At 56.7% G+C, this 16,962-nt stretch overlaps 5 protein-coding genes across 5 annotated transcripts; 1 reads left to right on the forward strand and 4 right to left on the reverse strand.

Annotated features, from left to right (window-relative positions):
* Positions 1-1,084: 1,084 nt before the first annotated feature.
* Positions 1,085-3,145, reverse strand: MFIFM68171_05918 (Ferredoxin reductase-type FAD-binding domain protein; the record flags this gene model as incomplete). The annotated part of the gene is made up of 1 exon (XM_071061338.1): positions 1,085-3,145. The coding sequence occupies one exon, from the start codon at positions 3,143-3,145 to the stop codon at positions 1,085-1,087; it is 2,061 nt and encodes a 686-aa protein (XP_070917439.1).
* A 1,028-nt stretch (positions 3,146-4,173) lies between these two features.
* On the reverse strand, positions 4,174-6,216 carry KCH1 (Potassium transporter; the record flags this gene model as incomplete). The annotated part of the gene is made up of 3 exons (XM_071061339.1): positions 4,174-5,609; positions 5,664-6,093; positions 6,151-6,216. The coding sequence occupies 3 exons, from the start codon at positions 6,214-6,216 to the stop codon at positions 4,174-4,176; spliced, it is 1,932 nt and encodes a 643-aa protein (XP_070917440.1).
* A 2,004-nt stretch (positions 6,217-8,220) lies between these two features.
* On the reverse strand, positions 8,221-9,006 carry MFIFM68171_05920 (uncharacterized protein; the record flags this gene model as incomplete). The annotated part of the gene is made up of 1 exon (XM_071061340.1): positions 8,221-9,006. One exon carries the CDS (start codon positions 9,004-9,006, stop codon positions 8,221-8,223), a length of 786 nt encoding a protein of 261 aa, XP_070917441.1.
* An 852-nt stretch (positions 9,007-9,858) lies between these two features.
* Positions 9,859-12,357, reverse strand: VPS27 (Vacuolar protein-sorting-associated protein 27; the record flags this gene model as incomplete). The annotated part of the gene is made up of 5 exons (XM_071061341.1): positions 9,859-10,862; positions 10,911-11,694; positions 11,745-12,029; positions 12,089-12,221; positions 12,284-12,357. The coding sequence occupies 5 exons, from the start codon at positions 12,355-12,357 to the stop codon at positions 9,859-9,861; spliced, it is 2,280 nt and encodes a 759-aa protein (XP_070917442.1).
* A 1,171-nt stretch (positions 12,358-13,528) lies between these two features.
* On the forward strand, positions 13,529-16,717 carry DOA4 (ubiquitin-specific protease doa4; the record flags this gene model as incomplete). Its single annotated transcript, XM_071061342.1, has 2 exons — positions 13,529-15,715; positions 15,773-16,717. 2 exons carry the CDS (start codon positions 13,529-13,531, stop codon positions 16,715-16,717), a joined length of 3,132 nt encoding a protein of 1,043 aa, XP_070917443.1.
* Between the last annotated feature and the right edge of the window lie 245 nt (positions 16,718-16,962).

Raw genomic sequence — 16,962 nt, forward strand, 5'->3', positions numbered from 1 at the left:
TTTGGCTACCTTTGCCCTCTTCCTGGTTTGTCTTGTCTATCTTTTCTGTCTGGCATTTGGCTACCTTTGCCCTCTTCCTGGTTTCGATGGGTATTTAGATATATATATATATATGTTTCTACATCTCTATGGTAGTACGCGACGTACCTAGACCAGCTGTATACGGCTGGCCATACCTGGCCTTCAAAATGAGTCTGTGTACTAGCGACTTGTATGTTTGGCTAATATCTGACTTGTTGTGAGCGCTGGATTTGAATGCATTGGGAAGCTCAACCAAAGAAGCCGGAGTGTAACTGGGGCTGCATCTTCCTCACAGTCATGGGAACATAGGCTCGCTTCCGTTCGCTGAACGTGCTGGCAAACGCAGTTTGGGGTTCTATCCGTGACAAATAACCAACTTGAGGAACAGAGATCCAGGCAGAGCGGCAGGCAGAATAGCTTAGGAGGTCAGGCAAGAACCACTCCATGCCGGCTTTGATGGACCTTGCCGCGGTGACTCAGACGCAGCCCATTCTAAGAGTGATGGGATGAACACACATCGAGCGCCCCCCACAGAGACACGCCTTTAATGCTCATCAAATAATCACGCTCATTACCGTTGACTGCGTGTGACACTGGTTTTATAACTTCCCGGCTGCGGGAGGAAACAAAATGTGAGTAGGTGAGACGCCCTCTCTGACGTAGACAGGAGATCCCACAGCAAGCACAGTGAGGTAAGAGGCTAGAAATAGCGACGGTGGAATAAACCTTACAGTCATCTGACTAACTTCTATCTTTCAATGGATTCCGCAGTATCGGGTATTCAAGTAGTAATGTTGACTTTCAATCCGCCAAGGTTCTACTAACCTGAGCCCCGTCGGCGAAACAAAACAAACCCTTGATGGAAGCACTCTGTGCCCCTGATTGAGCACCAGCCTCATCAGAAGAATACCTGGCCCAAGCAGTACCCTCATAGCCCCTCTCAAAATCCATGGTAAGGTGACCGGCGAAAAAGTCGACGAGGAGAAAGGAAGAGCCCTTCCCTGCCTCACTCCTGCCAAGCGTAGTTCAACACGATAGAGCAAGAGGTAGATACCCCGTAAGATCAATATGCAAAGCTCTCAACCGCCACATCCTCCCCTTCCAACCAACCCAACACCGCCTCTTGCATCTTGCCACTCGCGCAAACAAAATACCTCCTCCCCTCACCCCCCTTCCCAGAGAGCACGTCCTGCCTGCCCATCCTCCGTCTCTCAACCTCGACCCCCATCTCCCTCAACTTCGCAATCATCTCCTCCTCCTCCCCCTCCTCCGCCCCGCGATTCCCACCGTCAGCAGCACCCCCCGCCGTAACAAAAACCCTCGTCACCCGTCCCAGCCCCACCACCCTCTCAAAGGAGTCAATCGCCAGCGGCAGATCCGCAGCCCGCAGACTCCAAAGCACCTCCAGCGGCGACGCCGCCAAGGACGATGAAGATGATGATGACGACGACGACGACGACGACGACGAGCCCAGCACCCCCTCGGCCTGCGCCAGAAGCGGGGTAATCCCAATCCCGCCCGCGACAAACACGCTCCTTCTCTCACCGCCGCCATCACCCGCCGGTAGCGGAATGCGAAACCGCGCCTCCCCCTCCCCCTGGCCGCCGCCACCGCTGCCGCCAATGGCGAGCACGGGGATCTCCAGCGCAGCGAAATCGTGGCGGATGGGGCGGGAGAAGAGCAGGCTTGTTGCGGGCCCGTGTTTGCGGAGGGTGAGTTGGATCTGGATCTCCTGCTGTTTGTCTGCGGGGGAAGGCGGTGTTGTTGTTGTTGTTGTTGCTGTTGTGGTTGGTGGTGGTGGTGTTGGGGGAGGAGGGTTGGAGATGGTAAAGGTGCGGATGAAGTCGTCATTGAGGCTCTGCGGGTCCGCGTCGTTCATGTGGCTCCACCCCAGGTCGAGCTCGCGCGAGAAGTCGAGGGTTATGTGCTGCCCCGGGAGCCAGGTTAAGTTGGGTTGGCTGTTACCGCTGGTGGTCTGAGGCGGTTGTAGAGAAAAGGTGAAGCGGGCTATGGTTGGGGTGAGAGGCTCTTTGCGGAGGAGGATGGCGGTTGCAAGAGGGGATGTTGGGGGTTGGTGGAGGAGAGCGGAAGATCCCTCGGTGGCGAGCCGGCGGACGGGTGGGTTGTAGGGGCTGGGTTCGCCTGGCGAGCCGCGGAAGGGGAGGCTATCGTTGATGAAAAGGGCTTCGTGGACGGTGATTTTGACGGCGAGCTTGGTGTGCGGCATAAGTGCTGCCGCTGAGGGACCAACGAGGATTTCGGTCTCGCCAGTGAGGTAGAGGACGTCCGAGGTGTCGTAGTTGGGGATGGCGATGCCCACCCGCGGATTAGTGTGCAGGTTGCCGAGGGTTTGGTAAAGCCGGTTACCAGAAAACTCAGGATACACCAGAACTACTCCTCCACCATCGCCGCCATCTTCAGGGGGCGAGTTGCTGACAACGCGGACAAAGCCAGCGGGGCCTCCGCGATGATTCGTGTCCATCGTTTGCCTGTTGGTGGACGTGAGGAAGAACATGTCTGCCTTCTCAATCAAGGCTAATGCCTCTGTTGACAGAGGTAAAGAGGACGATACCAGTTTCGGCGATGGTATGTGAGCGCGAATCGTCTTCTTGTTGAGATATTTGGGGCAGTTACCCAGACTCTCTTCGACGAGCATGCCGACCTGGACTTCGCCGATGGTCTCGCTATCTGGCCGCCCTGCAATTGTGCCGACCACCATCTTTCCTGCTAGCTTAACTCGGTCTCGGGTTTCGAGGTCGATGCTCAGTGCGCTCATCGTATTGCTCTCTACAGGCTGTATCACTTCTCCCTCGGCTGCTCTACCTAGCAAGGCCTTCACTACGGGGTCATGGACCCTGTCAACCACACTTTGCATGCCGAGAACACCTTGTGCCACGCGTCGCGCAAAGCCGCGCATCCCGCCCCAGATGGAAGTCCATGGCCTGCCTTGGTCGTCCAGTGCCCCGACAGCCAGGAGCGGCGAGACTGTAACGCGGTAGGCGTATGAAGGCGGCAGTCCGGCACTAGTAGGGTTCTCTCGACTCGAGGTGGGCACTTTCAAGAGAGCATGTATGGCCTTCTCGCCTGGGTGCCAGTCGTGGGATTGTTCCAAAAGTGTTGCCATGGCTGGGGAGGGGAAATGGCTGATGTTGCTGACAATGTCGAATGGCGCGGGGAAGGCCAGGTCTTGGGAAATCACCAAACCAGAGCGAAGACAAAGCGCTGCTACGGCATAAATAAGAACTGTTAAAAGCATGCCTCGGTCACCAAATTATATGACGTGCAACGCTCGTGCCGGAAATCGTTGTATGTATACCGGGTCGTCGACGTGTAGAAAGGGGATGATCTTGCTTGGTCATCTTACAAATCCATTGGAAGGCGTTTGACAGGGCAAAGGGCGCATTCTTCGGGTAAGGTATTAATCTCACAAATCACCCTCGGGCCGGTCTTTCAACTTGAAGGCGAGCCATAAAAACTGAACATAGAATAAAATAAATAGAAAAAAAAAAAAAAAAACCATTCACCATTGCATTACCTGGCCCTGTGTGACCGCTGACACAGTTTGGCTCATGAGCGACTCCCCGTCTTAGTTTCTGCGAATCACATCCCTCAATGCATCGTACTCACATTGCCCCTTTCCGGACAGCCACTCATCCTTGCGCTGACCTTCTTCTGGCTTCCGAAGGCGCGTGAAGCAGGTTATGGTTAACGATCAACACTGTCATTTCTAACTGGTGGCGTGGGGATGTGGCGGCGAAAGGGAGGCGCCAAATGGTGTCGACTATTGAACCCACGTGGATGAGTAATAGTAAGCAAGAGACGCCGTCGGAGTTGCCGACGAGGGCGTAATGGATGCTTTGGAGGTAGGTAGCTGCAACTTGAACGGATTGCTCATAAAGAATGAAGAATATATTCGGCATGCCAAGAGGCTTCGTGTCCGGTCATCAATCCATACCCAATGCAATAATATGTACAATTGATAACAAGACCGGGTCCCGTTTTAGGTCCGATAGATCATAGAAGTCTAGCCCAGGTCTCGGGCAAAGGAAGGCGGTTGACATCCACTCTCGAGAGTCATTAATGGAACATCAATTACCATCAACTCGAGGGTCCCATCATAATCGTTTTCGAAGAAATATGCAAACCAAACGTCTAAAACCTCGGCTCGCTTCCCCTCTCCAGATCTTGGTTCCATCCATTCCCGAATCCGCGAGGCGGCCCTCTAGTGCTGTTGGCCGTCATCGGGTTCGGCCGACTTGCATACTCGTACTCGCCGCTGTTTTGCATTTGTGGGTAAGTCCCCGCAGGCACCATATTCCTCAGTGAACTGTTACTAGGACTCTGCTGATGGTACGGTTGGCCTGCGCTCGGCATACTCCTCAGCGACCCATTGTTGCCGGTTGGCTGATGGAATGACCGCATCGGTGCCGTCATGCTTCTCGGCGGAGGGAACTGGGGCGGGCCTCGGGGAGACACGGGATTTGTAGCGCTGCGCATCGGGTATCCGTCCGGACCCATGCCGCGCGGCGACATTGGATTGCTGCGATATGAGGTCATCGACGGCGCAGGGCTACCGCGTCCGCTCGAATAGTCATCAAAGGGCGACCGAATTTCGTTGGTACCAGGCCGCCTATCTCTAGCTTGGTTTGGTCCCGGCCCTCTGTAACCGTTGGGAGCATTAACTGGGGACCGTACCGGGGACGGAAGCCCCGGCATAGTCTCGGACCCGTAGGTTGCGCGGCCGGCTGCATAGCCGCCACTGAGAGACGAGCCGTTTGAAGTCATCCGCTGGAGCCCGGGCCCGGGCCCGGGCCCGAAGCCCCCGTTGGATGGCCCAGTGGCGCTGCGGAGAGGCGAATAGCCCTCGAGGTCGATGGGCGGCAACGTAGGAATAGGCGACCCCGAACGGGTCACGCCCATCTCGGCAGCTCCGTTAACAAGTGACGATTTGACCGAGTATTGACTTGTTGATGTCGTCATGGTTGCGGACCGCATTGGCTTCTGGCCAAGAGCGCTCATCTCGAAGCTCCCCGGGGTATTTGGGCGAGAGGGCTTCTCTGACAGGGAAGCGAAAGTATCGGACCGTTTGAGCGATGGCATCTCAGGGAGGCTGTCGTCGCCCAGCATTGGCAGCGATGGCTGCATCGTCATGGGTCTTGCCTCACCGTTCTTCTTCGCCGCCTTGAACTCGGCCCTTTTCCTCTTTTCCTCCTCATCGGCCATCGCCTTGTTGATTTTGATGGAGACGATCTGCTTCAGTCGCTTGTTGACCTTGCGCTCACAGAAGCCGGTCAAGCCACCGTCTTCGCGAGGGATGTAACTCCAGAGAAAGAAGACAAAGAACAGGGCCGCCAGCAGCAGCGACAGAAGAGAAAAGAGCCAGATAATGAGAGTGAAAAGCATGCCAGACAAGATAACGGCTTGTTGGGGTTCTTCGGTCGCAAGCGCCCTGATCTTATCGAAGAAGCTGCTGAGCGAGGTCTCGAAGTTGGATCCCTGGATTTGGAGCCTATCGTTGTAAAGAGAATAAAGCGTGAGCGCATTGATGGCCTGGCGCGGTCCAGAGCAGAGCAGAACGCGAATCCAGGCTGGTAAAGAAGGTCAGCAAAGTCGGAGAAGAATAAATGGATAAACAAGCTTACATTGGAAGCTGAAAAAGGTGAAGAGAGCAATGTACTCGGCCCCCTTTTTACTCTTTGTCAGCTCAGCAAAGACCAGGAACCGCCTCCATCCTCCGCCTTTGCCGAAGCGAACACACTCCAAGCGCGCAGCTAAGCTGTCCAAGAATGATTCGGCAACGCTTCCTCGCCGCATGATCCTGACGGCGCGGAGATACTCGAAGCCAAGATTGACGAAGGAGAGGATGATGCAGACAGTGAATATCCATTTTGAGATGTCAAATGGCACAATCTGCGCGGGTTCGATGGATGACGACCACTTGTTGAAAGCCAGGAGTTGGTAGGCGGTGAACGTATCAACGGCATAGACGGCGACCGAAGTCAATAGAGTCAACCAGAGATAGCCGTAAGCAAATGGAGCGAAGCAAGACGTCGACTTGAAGTCGTTGAGACTCTAGAGCAAACGATTAGCTACCGACTGAAGTTAGGCCGTTTATCCCATATCACTCACGATGAAGTCCCATTTCTGCTCCGGATGAACCTCGACATCGCGCCGGCGGTGACTGAGGAAACCCATGTCGTTGACGGCGCAAACCAGGCGCGGAAGAACCAGGCGAGCCGATGGAAGAAGGTGAGGGTATCGACGCTGTCGAGGAATTGGAGGAATGTTAGACACAAGTCAATGTGTCGTCGGGGTATCTCAAAAGACCGAATAAGTTCAACGACGTTGCGGCCCGCCGTCTGCACAAGTCGCTCCTCGCCCGCGAAGGTGCCGACTGTGCCCGGGTTGGTGGTGAAGAGACTCCAACAGTGACGCAGTCGACCAGTGAAGAGAAAACGAAGGAAACGTCAGTAAGTGGGTCGAGATGATGGATGAACAAGGCCGGCGGGGGCCTCGACAGTGGTGTCCCTGCTTCTACCGCATTGTTGAAGTCGTCGGGGATCCCTATTGTTGAGCGAGAGTGCGACCAACGCGCGTACAGGGAGCACGTTGGCCGAGTCTTGCGGGCCTAGAGTCTGCCGAGTCGCGACAGGTCGGCTCCCGGTGTCTTTGAGATGTGGGAAGAGGACCGGTGGCCTGGATAGGCGCGCGGGTTCCAAGTGAATAGGTGCAGTGTAAATGGACAGAGGGCTGTGGGCCGTCGTCCGAGTTTGATCGGCTGGGCCGAAATACCAACACCCGAGTGTCAGGTCGACCGAAGCGGAAAAGATGTGACGGGGCTGCAGAGAGGGGTCCCTGTTGTAACGGCGTCTGTCGCCAATTGTTCGACGAGCTGACAGCGGGAGACTGGGTAGGGACGCTGTTTGTCCCTGACACAATGCAAATGAATGGCTGCTATTGATGGACAATAGCTAAAAGAATGAATGAATGGACACTCGGTCACTATGAAGACTCGATGTCGGTGGAGGCCGCCTTGACAGTTCACAGAGGAGCCCCGGGACGAAAGGGCGAGGGGGAATCTGTGACAGGAGTGGAGGATAAAGGGGACCTCCCGCGGAAGGAAGAGAAGGGGCAGGGACAGGGACAGGGACAGGGACAGGGACAGAGACAGGGGCCGCTACCCCAGGGCCCACAACCGAACTCGATCGGATCGCTGGCCCGGATTGGCTGTCGCCGTTCAGGCCATTGCGGGGAAAGGAGCCACTAGGAGCCCGATCCCACGATCCATACAGAAATTTTTCTAATTTCCGTGCCAGACCTCCAATTTTCTGTCTGGAAATCCCTGGGCTTATCCACCCACATCTTCAACCCTTCACCCTTGCGGGCGGGAGGCTTTCCTCGCTTGGTTGATTGGCCGGTGCCGTGCCCTTGCATGCTTCCATCCCAGGTTGAAACATCGTGCCAACCACGGACCAAAATTCTTCATCCCGACTGCTTTGTGAGACACGGAGACACGAACCCGAAGGAGCAAAAGCGCGCGGTGGCGGCTGCAACGGCACCCACGGCATCGCGGCACCAGGGCGCCGTGGCTTGTGGCCCATTCAGGATCAAACCGTAGAGCGGCCCGCACCGCATGTGGCTAGTGTACAGAGCAAAGGGATTCTGTTCTAATTTTCGCTCGATTGGCTCACACGCGCGGCAGAGCGTCAGCACATCAGCCCGACTGCGAGCTGTACCAATGGTTTGGCTCTCTGTTGGAAGCGACAGTGACACCAAACAGCCTAATTACAAAAAAAAAAGCCCAAGTCTTAACGTCGAATCGAAACAGCGGTGGACTTTGTACGGAATACATCTGCAAGGTGCCACTCGCAGGCGTGCTTACCGCGCGCTTGTCAATCACCCGTATGTGGACTAACCTCGAATCTCGACGTCGTGCATCTCGAGCTTTCTCTTTCCACGGCGATCCGCAAGACCCGTTGGTGACCGTGTTCTTAGTTTTGAGACCTGTCTAACTGCAGCGACTCTAATGTACCGGTTAAACTAGGCGATTAACGTCGAGATGATTCTTAGATTCTCGGGGCCTCTCAAGAAGCTGGCCAAAACTCCTCGAATTCGCGCCGCATAGCAAGAGAATAGCTAGGCGGAAAACCCACGTAGGGATGGGGGGTACCTTCCCCCCGCTGATCCGACCGCACCTCCTCACTCGGCCTTCTTCTCACCACCAAACTCCTCCTCCATCGCTTTCCCAATGGCCATCCTCAACTCCATTTGTTCCGTCTCGGTCAACCCCTTAGCACTACCCCTCCTCCTCCGCCAGCTCACCTCCGTCTCCCTCAGCCTCGCCTCCTCATCCTCCTCCCCGTTCGCAAACTCGTAACTCCTCCACTCGGTATTCTCCCACCCGGTCCCCTTCTGCATATTCATCCCGTCCCAATCCTGCGTCAAGAAGTGCAGGAACCCGCCGTGCGTGACGACCACGATGTGCGCATCCTTCCCGGGGTTCTCCGCCCCCCACCGCCTCCCCACCTCCCTCAACCAGACCCTCGCCCTCCGCGCCCGCGCCTCCAGCTTCCCCATCTCGGGCGCGTACGGGCTGCCCGCGGATTTGTCGTGCCACCCGGGCGTCAGCAGCCCCAAGTCCACCGTCCCCGCATGGGCCCCCGCGCCGAACTCGGCCGCCAGCTTCTCCGCCGGCGAGCCGGTGTCGCACGGCAGGTTGGACACTTCCTGCACGTCGGGCAGCGCCATCACCTTGTGGCCGGCGCGCACGGCGGGCTCGAACGAGAGCAGGCAGGTGTACAGCGTCCTGCGGAAGGGCGAGGCCACGAGGTGGGTCAGCTGCGAGTGGAAGGGGAAGGACTTGCAGAGGAGGCTGCATTGCTCCCTGCCGAGCGGGGTCAGGTTCGGGTCCGGGAGGGCATGGTTTGCCGGGGTGAGGTTGTGGAAGCCTTGGGCGTGGCGGACGAGGTGGATGTAGGTGGGCATTCTGTCTTTTCTCCCTGTCTTTCTGCCTCTGTTTCTCTCTCTCTCTCTCTCCCTCTTCGTTTCTCTTTCTAAATTGGTTGGGCTGCGTCGGTTGCTTCGACAAGGAAGTGGAAGAGAGGTAAGTGAATGAAGGGAGGGTTAGAAGACGGACTGATGACGCAGCGGTGCCGAGGATAAGATTGACGGAGACGTGGAAGAGCTTAGCGGATGGAAGCCCGGATGGGACAAGCAAGTCGGAAGAACGCTGGAAGTTTATATATGCAGGAATTTAAAGGGAAAGGGAGAGGTGAGTCACGCTGATTCGGGCTAGAGTCCGATGCATGGCTTGACAACGGTGTTGTGCCCCACCCCCCGATGAGTCCCGGAGCCCACTTTGAAGCAGCTTCGGCTCTCAAAGCACCGAGAAACGGACATAACGTCCAATCACGGAGCTCCGTCCTCTCTCCGTGGTGACCACGGGCACGCCCGGCGGCCGTCATTGGCCGGATGACCCACATTACGTCAGCGCTGGACAACTGGACCCCCCGAGTTCATGGTCCGGGATTCCGAGGTAAGACAGCTAAATGACAACTCGATACTGCACAGGAACCCACTCACTTTCTCCTATCTAACTTAGTGTGTTGGTAACGGATGCCAATTTGCCCTCAGAATGCCATCAACGCATTCAAGTCCTGATCACTCTCCCACACTTTTTACATATCTCGGTCATCTATGCATTTGGCGTAAAGCTGCCCATGTGTGTGCTTCCTATAAATGCCATACCGGATCTTACATCCCCAATGATCAAATACGCGCGTGCTCCGATGTAAACAAACCATGACGTACTCCTTTCCTGAGTAAACTCCCAAGCTTTTATAAATCGATCAAGCTCTCCTCCACCACCGGCTGCTTCGGCGCATGTTGAGGCGCCGAAGGGAATGCCTCTTGCGTATAACCAGAATATGCCGCATTAGGCGGGGCTTGCCAGACAGGGGGGAGCGTCGTCTGCTGAGCAGCGGGATGCTGCCAATACGGCTGCGGCTGCTGGTGCTGCTGGTGCTGGTGCTGTTGCTGCTGATGTTGCTGATGTTGCTGATGTTGCTGCTGCTGCTGCTGTTGTTGTTGTTGCTGTTGCTGAGACGGTTGAGCCGGTTGAGCCGGTTGAGCCGGGACTGATGCCGGTGTCTGAGGCAGCGACGGTTGGTATGATGGAATCGGTTGACTGAGGTTGGGATAAGGCGACATGGTAGGGTCAGGTGGGGAAACCGGCGGCTGCTGAGCCTGTTGTTGTGGCTGCGAGTTAAAGTAGAAAGATGCGCTTGGGTCGGCTGTTGGAGTAGTGCCAACAGAATCCGCCGGGGTCGGTGCTGACAAATGGGCCGAGGCTGGTGCCTGCTGCACTTGACCTCCTTGGGAAGCTTCATTCGGAGGGTAACTCGGCTGCTGGTTGTATTGCGGTGCTTGGCTGGGGGGTGCGGCACTCCAACTATCCGTTCTCTGCGGCATCTGTTGCGGGGGATATTGGCTATTTGGAGGACCGACTACCGAACCTCGCTTGTCGTAAGTTGCATATTGTGGCTGTGGTGTTGGTTGCGGGTAAGAAGGGTGTCCCGCCGGTCGACCATATTCTTGTTGCTGCGGCTGCTGCTGTTGTTGTTGGTGTTGTTGTTCGCCAGTATAAAAGCTCTCGGCTGGCCCAGGGGCGCTTGGCGCGCCGAGCGGCAGTGAAGGATACGGCCCGGATGCCTGTCGCGGCGGGGGAAGGCTGTATCCCCCAATGCTGTGCTGGCTGTAGGCCTTGGATAACCGTTCCTCGAGCATACGGTCATAATAACGCACAACTGTCGAGAGTTTTGCATGGAGATCCAGAAGGGTGTCTGGCATGGGTTAGGGTAAGAATCTTGGGCAGTTGCAAATCGACTTACCATGCTTGCTCATTGTCTCTCCGTAAGTCCGAGCGAGCTTGGGCCTCAAAGTACCAATGCTGTCGTATAACTCCTGAATCTGCGGCTCCCGCAAGATGGTTCCTGGCGGCTGCGTCTGGAGGCGGTCGACAAGAGTAGCAAAGAGATTGATATTCTCAGCTTCAACAGGCGTAAGTTCATAGTCGTTCTTCGGAAGCGCGAACGGCGCCGTTGACGTGGAAGCTGTGACATTGGAAGCCTGCTCCTTCAGCACCGCGGCATGCTTCTTCTTCTGCTCTTCCATGTCTGCCAGAGAAGCTGCAATGGCCGCCTTCAAATCCTCATCCTCCTCTTCCATAGCCTTAGCCGCTGGAGAGTGTCCATTCGTCTTTGACTGGCTGGCAGTGGTTCCATTCACCGTAGAGGTATATTGTCGGGAGTGGCTCTTGACTTCCTCGAGGCTCATTGCCAGAGCCTTCTTCAAGTCCTCGTCAAACCCGTCGTCCACCCGAGCATTTCGCGGCTGCATGGAAGAGCCTCGCTGCTTGTTAGGAAACGAAGTGTGCGAAGGTGAGCGTTCGTGCCCTGTGGCCCCTCCACGATGAGACTTGTCTGTGAGCTTCGCATAACACCCATCATCCACACGGACCGCTTGGAGGATGCCGAGATGGGGCAGGGGTAGTGTCTTGCTTGAGCACTGCTGGTCGAAGCAGTTTCCACAATTGCGGCAGTGATGCTTTCTGTTGGTGAAAGTGAAGGGGGTTCTACATCTCATGCAAACATCCGAGTCCACCCACTCAGGGGGCTGGGGGCCGTTAGCATCTCGAACTGTCGTGCCGGACGAGGACCACTTACAGCGCTGCTATCTATCATGCTGCTAGCAACGCTAACACGAGGCGGGAACTGGAAGCCCTCCCGCTGCAGCGTCCTATACACTTCGCCGATGTACCCAAGCTCGTAACGCCCCTCGGTTGCGGTAGCCCAGGACTGGATGAGGTCGAGGATCTTTCCGCGGACCTCTGCATTTACCGAAGCGGGGCCAACCGCTTTGAGAAGCGACACCAGACTCTCCATAAACTCGCGGGATGCGATCTCGGTGAGGAAATGTGTGCCGCCATTCTTGACGCACGTATCAGTGAGCTGGCAAAGTCGGTTAGCGAGCTGCGAATAGGTTCAGTACGGCTGAGTCTAGTCCATACATTCAGCGCACTAAGTTGCGTATTGGGATTCTTATTGTTGATGCGCTTCTTGAGCGAGCGCATCGCTTCCTTGGGCTGCACTGTCTTGGATCTGATCACGTCTGAAATCTCGAGGTTGAGAGCGATGTCTTCACTACAGCCAAACGCAAGTCAGTTTCTCGTACGCTCGTAGAGTGGGGTTTCAGCACATCGTACAGGCTGCTGCTCGTGGCCTTATCGATTTGCTCATCCAGGGCGCTGTTGGCCCCTGAGGACCACCACCCCATCATGTTGATGGCGGATAGAGGGAACCGAATCTGTGGTGTCGATGCGTGGGTTGGAGGAAGGCGTAGCTCGAGGAGACGGCGGGGAAGGTTGGAAATCGGGCGCGGCGTGCTTGTCGGTTGTGCGGGGACGATGAAGAACTTGATGAAAGCAGGTGATGCAAACAATTCTTAGCCCGCAGCTGGCAGTATGTGCGCATCGGCAAGTTATGCAGAGGGCGTTGGCGATGCAGAAGATGGATGAAGTTGTCCAGCGATGCCGCTGCCTGCCGTTGGTTACGTATGGCCGCCTTGCAAGGGGCCCGGAGCTTGCCCGCCTCCCCAAGCTTGCCAAGCGATACAAAGGTACCCCTGCCAACTTTGCCCGCAGCTGCCAGCCGCACAAGAACCAGGCTGACAGTCCGGCGGGGGCCTACCGTTTGGGGCTTGTACTGTACATACATCCCTCCCAACGCTTCTCCCTCTTCGACGAAAGGCGAAATCGAAGGCGGGGAGTGGAATCTAGCTTTAAAGGGGAAACCATCTACTGTCATGTCTAGTTATTGTCAATATTTTACCTTGTCTTATTTTTTAACGATCGAGCATCGCAAACCGATGGGTTGAGCTCCGGAGGTGTGTACTGTACAGTACTGTACTGTACCTAGGCTCGGATTCCAGCGCCTAAGCCACCTGCCAAGGACGAGAAAGTGGCTCCGGGGCGTCTGGATGATCGGCTCGTCACAGCGCCGCCCCGACCACATTCGTCACAAGTCGTCGTCTCCAGAACGACCCCACATGTCAGAAGGACAAGCAGACCAGCCGGAGTACAAACTAAACGCTCTTGGAAACTTGCGTAATCTTCCGACAAAGAGTGCCCTCCATTCCAGCCCGGCAAACAAGCTCCTGACGGCTCGCACGAACCGCAACCTTTTATCCAACAAAGCCGCCACCCATGCTGTCGCCTTCCCTCCGGTCTTCACCCGCTCCGCACCGAGTCCGTTTCCGCTCCGCAGTCACCTACTAGACCGGCGTTCGATCCACAACGCCCCATCGCCGTTGCGACTGCAGCGCTAAGCCATGATCACTCGGTAGTTCATCAACCGCTAACTAGGCACACACATTCTCGCGTCTTCCACCGTACCGAAGCCACCGATCGCATCGAACGGACCGAGGAACGGCGAGACTTGCTGGCCCCGCGATGGCGGGCTCGACCACGTTGCTGGACCAAGGGGGGTCTGCGGCTCCCGGAGCACTTGGCGGCGGGCATGATGGCGCCAAGGTTCCGAAGCGGCCGCTACCGCACATCGACGACATCATCTCTGTCACCGTGGACCTGGAGGAGCAAGCGCCCATAGAGAAAGTCCTCGTGACAGCCGAAAACTACCTGCGCCAGGCCGAGTCGTCCAAGAACTTCGGCAGACCTGACTACGCATTGCAGGACTATCTAAGAGCCAGCATCATTCTTCTCCGCATCATCCAAAGGAATATGGGATGGCCGTCGTTACAGACAAGCAATAAAGCACAGTATGAGCGTTACCAACGTCTTCTCCACCAAGTCGACGCCGCCCACAGCGATTTCGATGCCATCAAGTCCCAAATCAAGGCCGATAACGCTAGGACCGGCGTTCAGCCTACAGTCCGTCGGCCGGCATCAGCTGGAGGGGTAATCAATAAACGAGTTGCGAATGGGACAATAATCGGACAGGAGAATAGCGTCTCCGCGGCAATGGGGAATGGGGCGCCGGTTCGTCCGCCGCCATCGCCGCCCAAGACGAAACCTGTTGTGCATCCCAAGCCCCAGAATCTTCATGGGAACGCCCTACAACCGGGAGTCGCGACGTCCTCGGCCAACAAGGCCCAGGATCTCGTCCAGCGCTTTGCGAATCACCGCGCCGCAACGACCAAACCCCAACATGACCCGCGTATCCGAACAGTTCCCATCATACCGCCAAAGTCGTCAGGGGCACAGAAATCTTCAGAGGGGTCATCTCCAAGCCTGCCCGCGAACGAAGCCCTGGCGGGTATGCCCCAACTTCCAGCCGCCATTTATAATCCACCAAGAGGAACAATCTCGAGCGAGGCCGCAGAGCTGCCCTCGAGCGCCCCTCGCGCCATGTTTACTAGGACAAGCTCGGCCGCCTCTTTGAGTACCACCAGAAACATGAAGTCTCCTCCCCCTGACGGACCCACTTCACCGGTCCAGACCAACGGACTCGCAAACTCCCCAACCAAACGAACTCGACTCTCCGTCCCGGACGGCGAGACAATATCTGTTGAAGATCTTCTCCGTTTCATGCGAGCTGGGACCAAGGATCTCTCGATTCTGTTGATCGATATCAGAAATCGAGAAGAATTCGACGACGGCCACATCATGTCCCAGGCCACCATCTGCCTCGAACCCGAGGTTCTGTCGAGGCCACACATATCAGCGAATCAAATAGCAGACAGCATGGTTCTTGCGCCGGCATCGGAGCAATTATTGTTTGAGAGGCGGCATGACTTTGATCTGGTGGTGTTCTACGACCAGGATTCAGAACGAATAGCCGCTAACCCGCAGACGCCTAAAGCAAAGGCTGTCCATGGTCTTTTCAACGCCCTCACCCAGTACGACTTTTTCGGGGCCCCCGGGAAAAAGTCTGGTCCGAAGCTGCTTCGAGGGGGTCTAGATGCGTGGACGAGTGTCGTCGGAAACGCAAGCCTCCAGTCATCGTCGACAGCTGGCGTCAAGAGGATGTCAGCTACACCAATGGCGCGTTCATTCCTGAACCCTCGGCAGAAGTATATCACACGTCCCATTCAGGATGCGGAAGAAGCCAGGCGATGGGAAGATACCATCGCAGATGTCGGTGCAATCTCTCCTATTAGAACGACCGAGGACTTTCTCCGCCGCTTCCCCCCTATTTCGGAGCACAGGGAATCAATGATCTCGCCGGTCAGCCCCCCGCCCAGCCGACCACAAAGCCCGTTCCAATACCGCCTCTCTCATGAGGAGAACCTCTACACCTCCCTACCTCCCCCGCCGGCGTGTCCACCCCCAGCCCTCCCCCGTAGGAGCTACAGCGGCTTGGCGGAAGCTGAGGACAGCTCTGTCGCCTTGGCAAAGAGGTCGTCAGTGAAGCCGAATCTCGATCAAATACGAAAGTTCCGCACAGGACTCCACAACCCGGGCGTCTTTTGCTTTGCGAATAGCTCATTGCAAGCCATATTTGCAACCCCGGGGTTTTCTCGCGAGATATGGGCCGGGGATTGGAAAACTGCATACAAAGTACCCATGAAACCCGATGAGCAGCTCGAGAACCCTCAGCTGCTCGTCAAGTGCTTGGCCAACTTGTTCCATTGGCTCAACCAAGGAGCGTTCCCGTCCCTCAAGGCCAAGACTTTCATGGTTTGTTGCCCATCTTCCTAGCGGTCGTAAGCGGTGGTGCTAACTATTATACGCCAGGACTATATCCATTTCATCCATTCCAAGACCGCCGACGGAAGACAGAAACCGGAAGCCGAAGTGTTCGGTGGCCATTGCCAGCAAGACGCCCAGGAGTTCTACTCCTTTATCATGGACAACATCCACGACGAAACGAACACCCGCCGCGACAGGCAACCCTCCAAGGAAGAGAAGCCCTACACGCCAAAGGACGGCACCATCATCCAGAACGCCATGGACTACTGGCGCGACTACTCGAGCGCCAGCGCCTCGATCGTGGACAAGTACTTCCGCGGCCTCGAGGTGTTCATCTCGCGCTGCCACAACCGCGACTGCCGCCAAGAGCTCCGCCTCTTCCAGCCGTGCGACGTCTGGATCCTCAACCTCGCCGGCGCCAACGACCCGACCGACCTCGACAGCCTCCTCGCCAACCACCAGACGTCGGAACACTTCCCCGACCTGGTCTGCGAGACGTGCAACAAGCCCGGCCGCACGCGGAAGGCCAAGTTTGCCCGCCTCCCGGACCGCCTCGCCTTCTGCCTCAACCGCTTCCACAACGCGGGCGGCGGCGGACTGCTGAGCAGCAGCAGCAGCAACAGGACGGGCAAGATCCACACAAAGGTGCGCTTCCCCATCCGGGACCTCGACCTCACCCGCTACTGCGCCGAGCCGGACCCGGACATGGCGTCGACGCGCGACACCCACTTCGCGGGCAGGATGAAGTACGACTGCTACGCCGTGACGGTGCACGTCGGGCAGGGCATCAACGGCGGGCACTACTACAGCTACGTGCAGGACGAGCTGTCGCGGGACCCGACCGACTGGTTCCGGTGCAACGACGAGGTCGTGGACCGGGTCAAGATCGGCACGGGCGGCGCCGCCGGGAGCAGCGACCTGACCGAGACCATGTACCAGAGCGGGAACGCGTCGGCATACATGGTGTATTACCGCCGCCAGGGGACTTGAGGTTAGCGATGACCGATTCTGCGCTAGACTAGATGCTGAGAGGAAAGATGGGTAGCTGTAGTTGTCAGCGACGACGATGGGGTTTTGGGAACGGCGAGCGCATCAGCCATCAGGAACACATGGGATAACGGCGCACAAGTTAGCGTGCTGAGTGGTGCTAAGCTAATTCCCATCCTGCTGTCCTTTCGAGATACCAATTTACAATGAATTATTGTAAAATACTCATCGCATCACTATCTTGGTGC

Source organism: Madurella fahalii (genome assembly GCF_045866475.1).
Source record: "Madurella fahalii IFM 68171 DNA, scaffold_3, whole genome shotgun sequence".
In the NCBI taxonomy this organism is placed as follows: domain Eukaryota; kingdom Fungi; phylum Ascomycota; class Sordariomycetes; order Sordariales; genus Madurella; species Madurella fahalii.